This window comes from Nicrophorus vespilloides, unplaced genomic scaffold (assembly GCF_001412225.1).
Source record: "Nicrophorus vespilloides isolate i.1.1-1 unplaced genomic scaffold, Nicve_v1.0, whole genome shotgun sequence".
NCBI lineage: Eukaryota > Metazoa > Arthropoda > Insecta > Coleoptera > Silphidae > Nicrophorus > Nicrophorus vespilloides.
The window spans coordinates 101,696-115,137 of record NW_017098742.1 but is presented as its reverse complement, the minus strand read 5'-3'; the positions used below and the strand labels follow the sequence as shown (position 1 = coordinate 115,137).

At 26.3% G+C, this 13,442-nt stretch overlaps 2 protein-coding genes across 2 annotated transcripts in view; one reads left to right on the top strand and one right to left on the bottom strand.

The window, feature by feature from the left end:
- LOC108563113 (elongation of very long chain fatty acids protein AAEL008004-like) overlaps window positions 1-13,442 on the bottom strand; it is a 41,507-nt gene that overhangs the window by 2,429 nt on the left and 25,636 nt on the right. The window contains exons 2-4 of the mRNA XM_017921693.1: window positions 5,875-5,938; window positions 1,323-1,513; window positions 167-247 (exon numbers count right to left, since the gene is read on the bottom strand). Of these exons, the coding sequence (XP_017777182.1) occupies window positions 167-247; window positions 1,323-1,513; window positions 5,875-5,938 (336 nt within the window). The remainder of the gene's footprint in view (window positions 1-166; window positions 248-1,322; window positions 1,514-5,874; window positions 5,939-13,442) is intronic.
- LOC108563112 (elongation of very long chain fatty acids protein AAEL008004-like) overlaps window positions 1,489-13,442 on the top strand; it is a 49,987-nt gene continuing 38,033 nt past the window's right edge. The window contains exon 1 of the mRNA XM_017921691.1: window positions 1,489-1,555. The gene's annotated coding sequence lies outside the window, so the exon portion shown is untranslated. The remainder of the gene's footprint in view (window positions 1,556-13,442) is intronic.

Below are 13,442 nucleotides of genomic sequence, written 5' to 3'. Positions count from 1 at the left end.
TGTATGCCTATGTGGAAACATGTTTTGTCGAGATGGAATTAGTATTCCCTCATCAAACAAAACGCTCGTTATTTTATGCACCAATATTTCTTTTGCAATTTGTTAACACAACATTACGTAATATTCGCGTTTATTTTTGCAATTGTTGTTGTTGCTCGAAACTCACCCTCATTCCTTTCTCGCTGTTGGAGTAATCCACTGGTTGACATTTGTAGCTGTAGTCAAAGAACCATCCGCTCATCAAATGCTGAAATTGTTAAAGTTGGTAAATCATGATTGCTGTGTATTATGCAAATAGTGAAAGAAAAGGAAATATTGACCTCCTAAATGAATTGTCAGCAACAATGTCAATGCAAAAGCAATTCCGCTTGTTTCGCGCTAATTATTTCGTACAATTAAAACTTGACCAATCCCGAAAGGGACTTCGACACGAGAGGTTTTTTCCCAACTGAGAAATCCTTGGATTGCACAATGCACCCTGTCACCAATCAAATATTTTTTGTTAATCTTAAGATTTGCATCATGTTAAATTGGATTCAGTTGAAGCGCGATCGACGAATGTCCTTGAAATGCTTTCTCTGCGGCCTTGGAACTAGTAAAACTGAAGTCCTTGAAAGAGAAAGTGGCACGGAAGAAATTATGAGCGCAACGGCACTTGTTTCACTGCGCGTTTCTCTCGCGTTATGTAAAGGCCTTAAGGATTAAGTTCAATTGTGATATAATGTAACCGATGGCGGCCAACGGCCAAGGACGTGATCCTCGATCAGCTCAGATCGAAATCCCGACACCCGAATTCCTCCCGGACAACTAAAATCCCGACAACCATAATACCGACAGTGTAAAAATCCCGACATTGGAAATCGCGACAGTAACTTTTATTATTCGATATTGACGTAAAACAATTGAATTTAAAAATGGGCGTCATTACTTACTAGAACATTAGAAAATTTATAATTTTGACAGCTGTCAAAAAAGTTGCGACTCTACGTCTTTTTTAATACAATTTTTTATCTTCAGGATTCTCTCCACATATTTTAGATATTTTTTAGTTTCATTTGCAATTATGAAAATTCTCGAGTCTCGAGCATAATTCCAATGTATCTAGACTATTTAAAATTCCCGGGAAATTTGTCCCGGGAATTCCCGTTACAACGACATTAGTTCCCCGTATTAGAGAGTAAAGACTACCAAAATCTGCTAAAATGTTCAGGATTTTGATACTGTCGAGATTTTGCTCATGCCGGGAATTTAATTGTCGGGATTTCGATATAGACAAGATCGTTATGATTTACTTATCAATTTACATGTAATTTCTTTCTTACCTCATAGAGCATGTACAAGCTGAAGAGCACTTGACCGCCGTTGTAAAGGACGAGGACCTCTCTCAACTTGAAGGGCTTTCTGTTCGCCATGAGTCTGGGACCCAGGAATATCACGGTGTAGAGGTACGCCAGGACCATCACTATAGTCGGTATAGGGCTGTTCATCAAGGGCCAATCCGTCGTCCTTGGATCTGATCGAAGGGACAAGAAAAAAGAAAAAGAAGTTAAATCAGGTATTGTCAAATTGCAATTATATCTATATATTTCGCTCATTAAAATCTTGAAGCCGAACGCAATTAGAAAATGGCTTCGCGCTCTATTTGCAGATTACAATCGTTGCGCCACGTGCTGCGACTTGCACAAACTTCGCTAATTAAATTTTTGCATTATTTCCATTAAACTCGATCGAAATAGAGCTCACCCCCCCAACATAGTTTGCGCAAATAAACTGGCGACAACAATGACGGATTGCGTCGCTTGTTTATTGTCGTTCGATGCGTATGATAATTTTGTAACGGCAAGTGCATCTAGGATTCTGGAGCGACAGAGTGAAAGTCAGAATCTAAGCATCTATTGAAATCGAAAATAGATAATATTTTTCTCTTTTGATACATTTGATTTTAATTGCTGCCGTTGCGGTTCGCGTTTCGCAATTTTTTGCGCGCACAATTAATTGGAATCACTTCAATGAAGAGATTATGAAGACTTAACTTGCAATTCATTATAATCATTTCTGTATTAGCAAATATTTAATTGTCAATTCAAAACTAACCAAGCAATATAAAACTTTCAATTTAATAAAAAAAATTTAATCTAATTTACTAAATTAATACAAAAATTGAATTTTATAATATATAAACTTATTAATTCAATTATTGCGCATATTAATATTAGTAATTAATAATAACTAACTGAACAATACTCACACAATTTTTATATAAAATTTTAAAAATTTTAAATAAATTTCCTGATTTATTAAATTTATGAAATTATCAATGTTCTTACTGAAAATTTATGTAAATTTAGTGATTAAAATTTTAGTGTTAACAAAAAAACTTTATAAAGCAATTATTAAATTCAAGATATAATCAATGAATTCTCTAATATTTGAATGGTTTTCAAATGAAAATTAATGAAAACTTACTAATTCATTTTACGTTCATTATGCTGTAAGCAAATTTTTATTTGTCAATTCAAATTTAACTTAACAAAAAACACATATTCGATATAGAATTACAAACTTTATAAACAAATTTTCAAATTTATTAAATTACTGAAATGATAAATTACTTTTCATTGTTCTTAAACTGAAAATGTATGTAGACTTACTAATACAATTTTTGTGCATATTTGTGTTAGCAATGTATTAATTACATTGAATAAAACTAACACATATTAGATATAAAATTACAAAATTTATAATCAAATTTTCAAATTTATGAAATTCCTCAAATAATCAATTAATCATCTAATATTTACTTATTGATTCAATATTTGTGTTAGCAACTTTTTAATTGTCAATTCAAAATTTACTGAACAAAATTATAAATTCTCTAATATTTCACTTTCCTTAAACTGAAAATATATGTAAACTTACTGATTCAATGTTTGGGTTAGAAAATTTTTAATTGTTAATTCAAAATTAATTGAACAAAACTAACACATATTAGATATAGAATTACAAAGTTTATCAACAAGTTTTCAAATTGATTAAATTCATGAAATAATCAATGAATTCTCTAACATTTCATTGTTTACTAATACAATTTTTGTGCATATTTCTGTTAGCAATGTTATAATTACATCACAATTAACTGAATAAAACTAATACATATTAGATATAAAATTACAAATTTTTTAATCGAATTTTCAAATTTATGAAATTCATGAAATATTCAATTAATTCTCTAATATTTACTCAATGATTCAATATTTGTGTTAGCAAATTTTTAATTGTCTATTCAAAATTAACTGAACAAAAGTGCCACATATTTAATATATAATTACAAATTTTATAAACAAATTTATTAAATTCATAAAATAATCACATAATTCTGTTAAACAGAAAATGTATGTAAACTTACTGATTCAATGTTTGTATTAACAATTTTTTAACTGATCTAAACTAATATGCGAGATATACAATTACAAAGTTTATAAACAAATTTTCAAATTTATTAAATTCATGAAATAATCAATGAATTTTTTAAATATTTTACTTTAATTACGATTTTTAATATTATTAATAAAACCTAAGACCTTATTAAATAAACTGAATAAATAGATTGAATATAATCTTTATTGGGTAATAAAATTAGATTTTAATTTCACAATTTTAATATTTTTAATTAAATATAAGCTTTTATTAATTATTTTAACAAAGTTTTCCGTGATGAAACGAATCAATTATTTTTTTTAACTTTGATTAAGCAATATTATAAGTAAATTTTACAAATTTTAAATTTTATTAATGAGGACTATGGCGTTATGTTACATCATCAAAATAAGTGAGTCTTTGCTTACGAATGTTTAAATATACTTGCATAATGCAGACGCGAAAATATCAATGCTGAATTATTGAGGATTTCCGAATGCCAATGCTATTTTGCAAACGAAACGAATACATTCCGGGATTGTTATATAACGCGATTAGCAAACGGTGAAAATATGATAGATGATTCTTGTTTTTATTTTCTCTCTATTTGTAACGCGTGATATTATATTGGCAATATCAATTAATTCGAGACCCAACGAACAGAAATAATAAAGTGAATGGTATAGCTTTTCCTTCTTCGTTTTCTTTGCATTGTTCCTTCTGGTTTCAAACACTCATCTATTCAAATAAATTGTTATTTTTGTTCGAATCAAGCTTTTTTGTGGATTTAGTTGATTTTTCTAAAGAAATAGCGTGGTAAAGTAAATTATTATTTTGATTTTGTAATATAATTTTTGTGTTTTTTTTACTAATAAACTCTATTGATTAAAGGGAAAACCCGAATTGAGATACAATAACAAATGAATACTTGTTTTGGCATGGGAATAATGAATTTACTTCTTTGTTAAATATGTAAGTTTTAAATTACATAACTAAATAATTATGGTTATAAGAGGTTATGTGGATAATCAACTTTAAAAAATTTATTAGATTTCATCATTTTTAAACATAAATTGTTTAAAAAAAAATTATGAATTGCAATTTATTGACTATTTTTTTAAGTTTATGTCTATTACAAGAACTTTCAGCTGTTTGATTTACAACGATTTCTTGACTAATTTTGGAAAATTTATTGAAGTTTGTGTGTTCTTCCAGAACCTTCATTTTCCTACATTTCTTGACCAATTTTGTAACATTCATTTAAGTTCATGTGTTTTACAACAACTTTCAACTGTTTATTTTACATCAATTTAATGATTTTTGAAAATTCATGGAAGTTCATGTCTTTTATCAGAACTTTCAACCTTGTGTATTTCATTGTTTGGTTGTTTAATTTTTGAAGATTAATTGAAATTCTTGTCTTCTAAGAACTTTCAACCTTGTGTTTTTCATACCAGCACTTTTAACTGTTTGATTTACAACGATTTGTTGACTAATTTTGCAAAATTCATTGAAATTTATGAACCTTTTTTTTTTGTTTTTCCTACATTTCTTGACCAATTATGGAAAATTCATTGAAGTTCATGTGTTTTACAACAACTTTTAACTGTTTATTTTATATAAATTTCGTGATTAATTTTATAAAATACGTCGAAGTTCAAACTTTGTATTTTTCATTGATTTCTTGACTAATTTTTGAAGATTAATGGAATTCATGTCTTTTAATACAACTTTCAACAGTTTGTTTTACAATACACTGACATCTTGACTAATTATGGAAAATTAATTGAAGCGCATGTCTTCTGACAAAACATCGAATTGTTGACCAATTTTTGAAGATTCATTGAAGTTCATGTCCTTTAATAGAACTTTGTTTTACAACGATTTGTTGACTAATTTTGGAAGATTAATTGAAGTTCATGTCTACTACAAGAACTTTCAGCTGTTTTTAATAATTTTGTTAAGTGTCATCATATTTAAACGTAAATTGTTAAATAATTAATTAATTTATTATAGTTTTTCATGGACAAACATTTTTTTTTGTATTGTGCAAGATCTGGGTTATACATTACATAATTAAATAAGTTTCAATATAAGCTGAAAACTGATTTGACTAATAATTTGTATCTGAAATGTTACTAAATGCAAGTAGTTAGATCATTAACAAATTGCTGATTATTATATAATAGGTTTACAATTAATTCATTAATACTATTAATTCTGCGGTATATATTAATATGATTTTGTAGAAAACTTTTGTACAATAGATGCGATTTCTTTTCGATACGCAGACAAGGAAAGTAAAGAGATATTGCGTCAAAGCGTAATTAAATTAAAAGCTGTTGCATTTCGATCGGGTGTAGCAATTCTGCAGAAAAGTCTGCGGTGCGCGTTGGAAAGATCAATTTCTTCTATTGCCACACGCGAAAACGAGAGGGGACGGAGTTTCTCACTTACCACTAATCCTATCTAAAATATTCCCGTACGTGTCTATCGCCATCCGAACCAATCCTGCCATTTCCTAAAAGAAAAGAAAAACAACAATAAGAAAATTAAATTTCAATCAATATAATTGCAATATTTTAGTTTATATTTGCATAATCCTAATACTAATCTTTGGTAAATCCTAAAGACGTATTAATTTGTTTTAACAATTATAACTAATTCATCAAAAAAAATCTGAAATTTCGTAAATTTTGATTAAACATTTAATTGAAGGTAACAATAATTTACGTATTAATAAGCAAATCAATTATAATTTGGTATATTTAAGTACAATAAATTAAAAGCTGACGATAAATACGTTAATTTCTTACTTTTTGTTTAAAATAAATCCTGCAATTTTTTAAAAAGAGTTACACAAAACCTTGATAAATTTATTGGCAATAATTAGTTGAAGGTTAAAAACAATTTGCGCAATAGTAAATAAATAAAATATATTTAAGTACATCAAATAAAAATTTAACAAAAATAACTGTAATTTCTTAAGGTTATTTCAAAGTTTTGTTTTTGTGGGTTAAGGAAATAAAATTACATAGTTTTATTCGGTCGAGCTTCAAGGTGCTGACAGGTTATTGCATGTAATTCTTGCAAGGATCGAGCAATGTTTTTGGATAGCTGTAATTAGCTTATTCAACCTTGCCGATTGATACGAATTTGCTGCATGAAATTCCTATGCATCTCGGCTATTTATGAGGTCAAGATTGATGCGATCCGAAAAAGGAGTTTCAGATGCGATGCAAAAGAAAAAATGCTTCGACCCACAAAGACGATTTCGTAATAGGGGTGTTAGTTGATAGTTTCTAAAAGCTGCTGTTTCCTATCTGGTATGATGAGAAAACGTAATTATCTTGGCTTTGGTTTGAAGTTCATGGCTTCAAATCTGTGTATATTTAATATAACTTTGAACTATCAATAACTAAAGGCTGTCCCAAAATTAACGCAAGATTTGAATTTGCCGCCATTTGTGCGGTAAAGTGTTGGCAACCCAAAAAGAGAAACAATTTGACAGCTGAGAGGTTAGGGTTAGTAAAAATCTTTTTAACTAATTTTAGAAACTTCATTGAAGTTTACGTCTTTTCATGTTGATAGAGCGATTTCTTGGCTAATTTTGAAGAAAAAATATTAAAGTTTATATCTTCTTATAGAACATTTGTATTCTGTCGATTTTTTGTCTAATTTTGGAAGAATTATTAAAGGTCATAAAAGGATTTCTTGACTAATTATGAAAAAAAGTTTCAACTATTTATTTTTACCATTTGTAGACTAATTTTGAAAAATTCATTGAAGATTATGTCTTTTACCAGAACTAACTACCTATTGATTATTTTTTTGAAGATTCTAATAGAACTTTCAAATGTTTGACTGTTTATGTTTGAAGTTTATGTCTTCAGATTGAACTTTCAACTATTTGTTTTTACAATGATTTTGAAAATTCGTTGAAGTTAATCTATTTTATAAGAACTTCCAAATGTTTGATTTACATCGATTTCTTGACTAATTTTTGAAGTTTCGGCAAAGTTCATTTCTTGTGATACAACTTTCAACTGTTGATCGATTTCATGATTAATTTTTGAAGTTGCATTGATGTTCATGTCCTATGTCAAAACTTTCATATTTTTGTTTAACCTCGACATCTTGACTATTTTTGAAAAAAAAAACATTGAAGTTTATGTCTTTTGATAAAACTTTTAACAATTTGTTTTACTTCTATTTGTTTTTCAGCTGTTTGTTTTTCATAGATTTCTTGACTAATTTTTGAAAATTCATTGAAGTTCATGTATTTACAAGAAATTTCAATTGTTTTACTTAAATTTCATGATTAATTTTGGAAGATTCATTGACGTTCATGTCTTCTACAAGAACTTCTGTTTTTCATAGATTTCTTGACAAATTTTGGAAACTTATTGAAGTTCATATCTTTTACAAGAACTTACAATTGTGTTTTTTACATCAATTTCATGAGTAATTGTTGAAGATTCATAAAAGTTAATTTATTGAAATCTATGTCTTCTAACTAAACTTTAAATTACTTGTTTTCGCTTTGACATCTTTAGAAGATTCATTGATGTTTATGTCTGCAAATCTTAATATATATTTTCTATATAATATTATTTTTGTTCAATTTTGGAAGATTCATTGATGCAATAAACAGAGATCCTGACCTGCGTTCTCATATTCGAACAGAACGGTTTTGTAAATACATAAAGTGGACGAAAGCAAGAGTTGTTTTTGTTATATAAGAGATCGACCTACATAGCTGAGAAACATTAGAGATTGTGTCGACCCAACCTACAGCCGTGTCACAAACACACATACACAAACATCGCAAGAGAGAGAGAGAGAGAAACATACATCAAGTATATTGCAAACACTCTCAAAAACCGAAAAGTGTTTTCTTTGGAAATCGCGGCGAGCTGAAACAAGACAAGTCAGGGTTACGCAGAATTATAACTATATGCACGAGAAGCTTACGCAATTTCCGATGCATTTCGGGTACAGAGAGAAAAACGACACGCATTTTCTTTATACATATTAAAGTCAGTTTTTCGCAAAACAACAATTAGAGTCGTCGAGGTCGTTTCACTTTTACTTTAAAGCCGTTTCGTGTTACTCTTATTTTTTTCTTTCTTTAAACTTTGAGTTTGGGTTATATTGTCAAGTGGTAATAACAGCAGCCTTCCGTGACTTGTGTTGCTTCTAAGGTGGAAACCGTTTTCGGACTTCGACCTTCTTGTACTTGTACAAACAATCCTCAATCCAATGTCAAGAGGATATTAACCATTATTTTTGTAGTGTATAATTTATAATTATAATCAAATAATAAGCCTCTTAAAACACAGTAGAGACGAATTAAAGTTATTCTCTTTGTTTTTTCGCAATTCAATCATTTTCAATGCACTTTACTCATTACCAAATTCATATTTTTTTGAAATCAATATTATTTATTAGTTTATAGTAAAAGGTTATAAAATTAGTAAACTAAGAGAATTTCTACAAAATATTAATAAAAAAATAATTATTTCCACCATTTAATCGGTTTAATGCACAATAATACATGATGCGAATATATTCGTCATAAGCGCTACGCAATAGAAGAGACCATGACGATTATATACGTCATAACCACTTAAAGGGTTAAGTTGTATCTATTGAGCTTCTAACCATAAACATTTTGTAAACTAAAAGAAATGGAAATATTTTGTAATATTTAAAGAACTGAACTATTATTATAGCAATGACATTAACAGTTTTTAAATTATATTTTCTATAGTTTAAAAAAACAATTTTTTTTAACTGCATCATGGAGGTTGTTCGTGGCTTATGCGAGCATGCAACTTCCCAAACATAAATCACTTTTATAATCTTCTCGAATATATTTAAATTTACAAAAAAAAAAAAAAGGATTAATTTGGATTTAATCCAAAAAAAAAAAGTTACATAATGCAAACCAAATTATGACTACATTTCCTACATTAACCATTTCAGTCTTAAAACACCGAAATTTAATTGGAAAAAACAATTATTTATCGTGTACAAAATAATTAGGTATATTTCCATTACAAAAATATTTCAAATTTTCAATAATTTTCCAAAAATTCTCGAATTCAAATGACGAAAAAAAGAAAGAGAAATTGCATAAGTAAAGTATATTAATTCATAATTTCTATAAAAACAAAACATTTTTATGTAATTACATTTTTATTCGGTTATTTTTCATTTAATCCAAAAAAAAAGTTACATATGCAAACCAAATTATGACTATATATCCAACATTGCACGTTTGAGTCCTAAAACATCAAAATTTTAATTTTTTATACAATAATTAGAAAACCCACTTATTTTTCTTGTACAAAACAATTAGGTACATTTCTATTACCAAAAATATTTAAATTTTCTAAAAATTCTTGAATTCTCTAATGACTAAAATAAGAGAAATTGTATAAGTAAAGTCTATTAATTCATAATTTCTAAAAAACCTAAACAAACCATATTATGACTACATTACCTACATTAACCCTTTGTGTACTAAATACCGAAATTAGAACTTATTGGAAACATCACTTATATAATTTATCTTATACAATAATAAGTTTATTATTAAACACAATATATTTGTTATTATAACAATTGTTACAATGTGGTTTCATTAATGAACCACCAGGACCGAAATACATTTTTTTTAAGCTGTTGTAGTTATTCTGTTATAAAACTTAATATAAAATTGTGGTTTCAGTAAAGATTTTGAATATAAATGATTAAAAAAGTGGTTTCATTATGATACCACTAGAACAATTTACTTCCGGTTTTAGATAAACATGTGAATTATAAATGTATATAAGAAAAAGTAAATTAGTATATCAAAATGATAAAAAACTAAAATTTATTTATAAATTTGAGTGAAATATTATTAGAAATGATATTTATGCAAATTAATTTTTGTGACCATCAAAATAGTTGCAGTTGCATCGAGGATAACATCAAAATTAACATGATCGTAAATGTCTGCTTCCTAATATGTATACATATTTTTTGTTATTAAAAATTGGTATTTAGAATAGGAAGGTTTCTATTTTTTTGTGTCCAACAGTTCCGGTTTTTTGATCTTGGACGAAACCTTCAAAATTTTATTACACTTTAAACTTGTTGCTAATTCAATTAACATCTGCGCAAAATTGTTTATTTTTTTTGTGTTACTCGACCTTGCTGAAGAATTTCTAATTGCTATCAAAGTATCATCATAAATTATTTTGAAATCTATTATTTCGTTATTGAATTTTATTGATGATGAGTTTATTGTTCTTTCGAAATTAATATTATTTATTAGTTTATAGTAAAACATGAAATATTTATAAAAATCAAAGGATTTCTTATAAATAACAACAAAAAGGTAATTAGAAAAAAAAAACCTTAAAATTTTATTGCTCTTTAAACTTGTTGCAAATTTACTAAACATCTGCTCAAAACTATTACTTTTTCCTTATTTTGGTCCAATTAAGCGACCTTGCTGAGTTATTTCTTATTGCTATCAAAGTATCATCATAAATTGCAACGTGGCATATCTTTGTTTTTTTTTTTTTGGAAAAGTGTTATGCACCGATGTCCTACTTTCATATACAAATCGAATTTCAAAAGGCGGGTCACGTTCCAATGGCTTTTCGTTCCTAATTTTTCTTCTCCACGCTCCATGTTCAAATTCATACTTGCCCGAGAAAGTACGAATTTTAACATCAATAATTATTGTTTTATGAAAAAAAAACATTGATTCATGACGTGGATCATCATTTCTTGGAACTTAAAAACTTCAATATGTATACCTGAAGAGATGATTATCATTGAAATAACATAAAGAAATGTATACTTTTGATGGTTTTTGGGACGTCTGCAGTTTTCGTTTGACGTCAGAAAACCCTACCGAAATCCAGTTTGCAGGTCATTCCCATCAAGATCCAAACAATTCGCATTTCTTACTACATTCCTCAACACTTAGATCAACCTTAAAACAATATTCACGTTTATTTCATTGAATTGATGAGAAATTGACTCAATTATTATTAAAATTATTAACGAATAAAACTAATTAACGCAGCTATATTTACTAATTAACAGTAGTTATGTTTATATATAATACAATTAACATAATTACACTTTATATTAATAACAATATTTTTTGTAATTTATAAATTAAATAATTTTATTTGAAATTTTTAGTTCATTTTATTTTATATTTTATTTTGTTAAGTCCAAAAGCAAATACGAAAATCTTGTATAAATAACATCAATCTAATAATTATTTCATAGAATTACTAAAAAAATTAGGCAGAAAGACTATGTAATAATTATTTTCTGATTAATTGAACACGTTTTTTTTTTAAACTATGAAAATGTGAATCACTTAAATATACGTGCTTATTTAATGGTGTTTACTGTCGATTTTAATGGACACATTCCAATGTATGTGTAAGTAGTCACATAGTTAGAAAACAATTACGTTCAATATATTTCCATTACCAAAAAAATTTTCAAATTTTCAAATATTTTCCAAAAATTCTTTATTTCTTTAATGACAAAAAAGAGAAATTTCGTTAGTAAAAGCTATTAATTCATAATTTCTACTTTGTTCTTGTTTAAAGTATCAAAAACATAACTAATTTATGTAATTACATTTTTATTTGTTTGAGTAAAATGTGGACATTTCAAAATATTAATAACAAAATCTTTATAGTTGATTTTTTCTAATGTCTAATACAAAAATAAAAGAATAATTTGTATAATTATATACAAAAATAATTAAATTTTATACAATTCGTTTCAATGCACTTGAACTTGTTGTAATGTTTATATAAATTTCCATACTATTACTTTAATTAAGTAGAATTATGTGTAAGTGTTTATAATGAACAAAACCAATAAAATATTGAAACAAAAATTGGAATATTTAAAAATAATTGTTTATTTGCATTATTTTTTTGTATTTTGATCCATATGTATTTATTTATTAATGTTAAACCAAAAATATATTAGAAATGATACAATTAACTGATTTAAATAATTATTTCTTATTAAAAAACTTATGAATTTAATGAATAAATTAATTGATTAAACAATGATTTCTTATTTTTAAAAACTGCGGTCATTGACTCATTTGTATGTTGTTTTTTATGAATTGCATTAAAATTATAGTTGTTATTATGTTTTGTATTATGAAAAACATAAAAGTTTCTTTGAATAAAATGTGTACATTATACATAAACGTTAGCTATTATTATGAATTATTTTTACATTGATTTAATTGCGGTTCGCTGCGAGTGCTGCTGAGCACATTCTATTAAAAAGTAAACAATTGAAATTGAAAACGAAAGTGAACATTGTGTGATCTAGTTTATATTAACAAATCAGTAAGAACTAACAAAGTTTTCAAAATATTAATCAAATATTTAAATACTCAATTTTTTAGATAATTTTGTAGAGAAAAATATTTTTTATTTTATAAAATTTCATAGCTTTATGCACTTCTAAATTAATTAATAGAAAAATATGTTTAAAATTTTCAAGAAAGAAAAAATATTAAATTATTTTTGTAAAATATCAATTTCCAATTAAATTGACATCAAAGTTTTTTTAATAGGAAATACCCAAACAGAAAACTCAAAGTTTCAAGCGAATAATTTTTTTTTTTTTGAAGTAAAATTATATACATAAATATGATAAATAAATATGATAAAACTTTTACAAAAAATGAAATAAAAAAGATTTTGAATTATCAATATTTAAGAAAAAAAAATACAAAAACTGAAATTTTTAAGCAAATAATTAAAACATTGAAAGTATAAGTAATAATAAAAGTTTATAAACAAAAGTTTAAAAAAAAAGAAACAACAATAATTGATAATTATTCAATTGCAATTTAAATTTTAGCAAATAATAAAAAAAAACATTATGTAAATGTATATGAAAATGTTGTAAAAGTTATTGTATAAAGAAACAACAATAACTGTAAATTATTCAATTGTAATTTAAAATTT